We start from the raw sequence: 1,738 nt of genomic DNA, 5'->3' as shown, positions 1-1,738 counted from the left end.
TATTTATCTATTTTTTTTTTCTCTGCGATGGTTCTGCCATAACCCATTATGGCTTCCTATACATATTCATAAAGGACTTTTGGGGTCTCTATCTGGTAACACTGATGAAGTTTATGTTGACTGCAATTGCATAGATGTATGGAATTTGTGCCAAAAATTTCACAAATTGATTAGACGGAATTTCTTTATCTATAATGGTTAATCCTAACGTCATCTGGTAGAGAGAAACAAAGAAGCTGTTTTAGAATATTAGAGTCAATTCGTAGTAATAGAGGAGAAATTTAATATCAGGTGTATAGTCTAATTCCAATCTCCAGATAAGGTTCTTTTCTTGTCTTATCAGAAGATGAGATTATAGCTATTAGGTTCCTTTTTGGATTTGTTCTTCTGCTCGATACGGCAATGATTATGGTGTCAGATTTCACCACCATTGAGATAATTGCAAGAGAAGGAAATTTAGTCATGAAAGTGGTTTAGCTTTCTTCAGACAAAATTGGGTTTGAAGCGTTCCACTGTTATAGTTGTGATGAATCATCACTCATCATTTCCAGAGTATTGTTGCATGTCTTGGTGAAATATTTACTGAAGTGAAACACTTTGTATCATTGAATATTGCAGTGGGTGATGTTACTGACTTAGATTGGGAAAGACTTGTGCTTTCAGCCGGCTCAACTGTTGTGGTTGGATTCTGGGCTCGATGGTCTGGTCCCTCCCTCCCGATCCTCCCGATATTTGATGAAGTGGCCCAGGAATATTCTGGTAGGCTGAACTGTTACAAACTCGAAGTTGATGAGAACCCATCAACTGCTACGCGTTATCCAGCTCGAACTCTCCCCACTTTCATTATTTTCAAGAATGGTGAGAGGAAAGATACAGTTATTGGAGCTGTGCCCAAGACAACATTGACCTCAACCATAGAAAAATATCTGTGAGCAAATGAAAGTAAAGCTATTTTTGTCGTTAGTTTCCTCTCATCTAAGCCAAATATCAGGTTGGGATTATTTGTTTCTTAAATAACCATTTATGGTCCTGAATATTTATGGATGCAAACCATATTTTCTGATTTCTTTAGATAATTATAGTTAACAATGTGTTGCGTAATTTGCCATCTATTATAGCACAATTTAAATCTATTTACATCTTGCCTCCTGTTTCTTTAGTTCTTCCGTTCACTTAAGTGGCTGAAAATTGTGTGGTCACGTGGGGCTATGAAACAAATTCTTATTAAAATGGGACAAATGTAGTTGAAAAGTAAAATCTTATTAAAATTGTTAATTGAAGATTAATTAATGAATATTTCATGTCTATATCATGATTTAAAAAATGTCGTGTGATAATGCTCACGCTCTATGGATGTGTCTGTCCGTGTGACTAACTAAAAATTGTTTCTCTGATTGATGGATGTATTCACGAGTAAAACCTTTGTGTTGCATAATTTCCAAAGCTCGACTTAATCCATGGTGAAGGGAAGTTCAATAGTAACATCCACATACTTTTACTTCTTCTCAGAAAGCAATACCATAATTAATGGTAGTTCCTCTGTCTACGTTGTGACTGGAAGAAAATTGTATTTTCTCCTGAAATCTATCTCATTCACGGGATAACTGGATGTGCCATGAGATACCAATTGTTGCTTGGAGTGAGTGGTTAAACATTCTTGTCTCTCACCATGGTTGTGGTTAAACATTCGAAGTCACGATATTTAGGAGCACATAACCCTTTTGTTGGTCGATTGAAT

The 1,738-nt window shown here is 36.0% G+C and overlaps 1 protein-coding gene across 1 annotated transcript; it reads left to right on the top strand.

The window, feature by feature from the left end:
- The first annotated feature begins 402 nt into the window (after positions 1–402).
- On the top strand, positions 403–932 carry LOC137834022 (uncharacterized). Its single transcript, XM_068642088.1, has 2 exons — positions 403–468; positions 552–932. Exons 1-2 carry the CDS (start codon positions 403–405, stop codon positions 930–932), a joined length of 447 nt encoding a protein of 148 aa, XP_068498189.1.
- Positions 933–1,738: the final 806 nt, after the last annotated feature.

The sequence above is a fragment of the Phaseolus vulgaris genome, chromosome 5, assembly GCF_000499845.2.
Source record: "Phaseolus vulgaris cultivar G19833 chromosome 5, P. vulgaris v2.0, whole genome shotgun sequence".
NCBI lineage: Eukaryota > Viridiplantae > Streptophyta > Magnoliopsida > Fabales > Fabaceae > Phaseolus > Phaseolus vulgaris.
The sequence above is the reverse complement of the archived record's forward strand: the minus strand, read 5'-3'. Positions and strand labels throughout refer to the sequence as shown.

Bases quoted from the DNA above. Each gene is read 5' to 3' on its own strand.
- LOC137834022 (XM_068642088.1), top strand. From the start codon at position 403: ATGATTATGGTGTCAGATTTCACCACCATTGAGATAATTGCAAGAGAA. The intron at 469-551 runs GTGGTTTAGCTT...CATCATTTCCAG, and splicing joins AAGGAAATTTAGTCATGAAA to AGTATTGTTGCATGTCTTGG.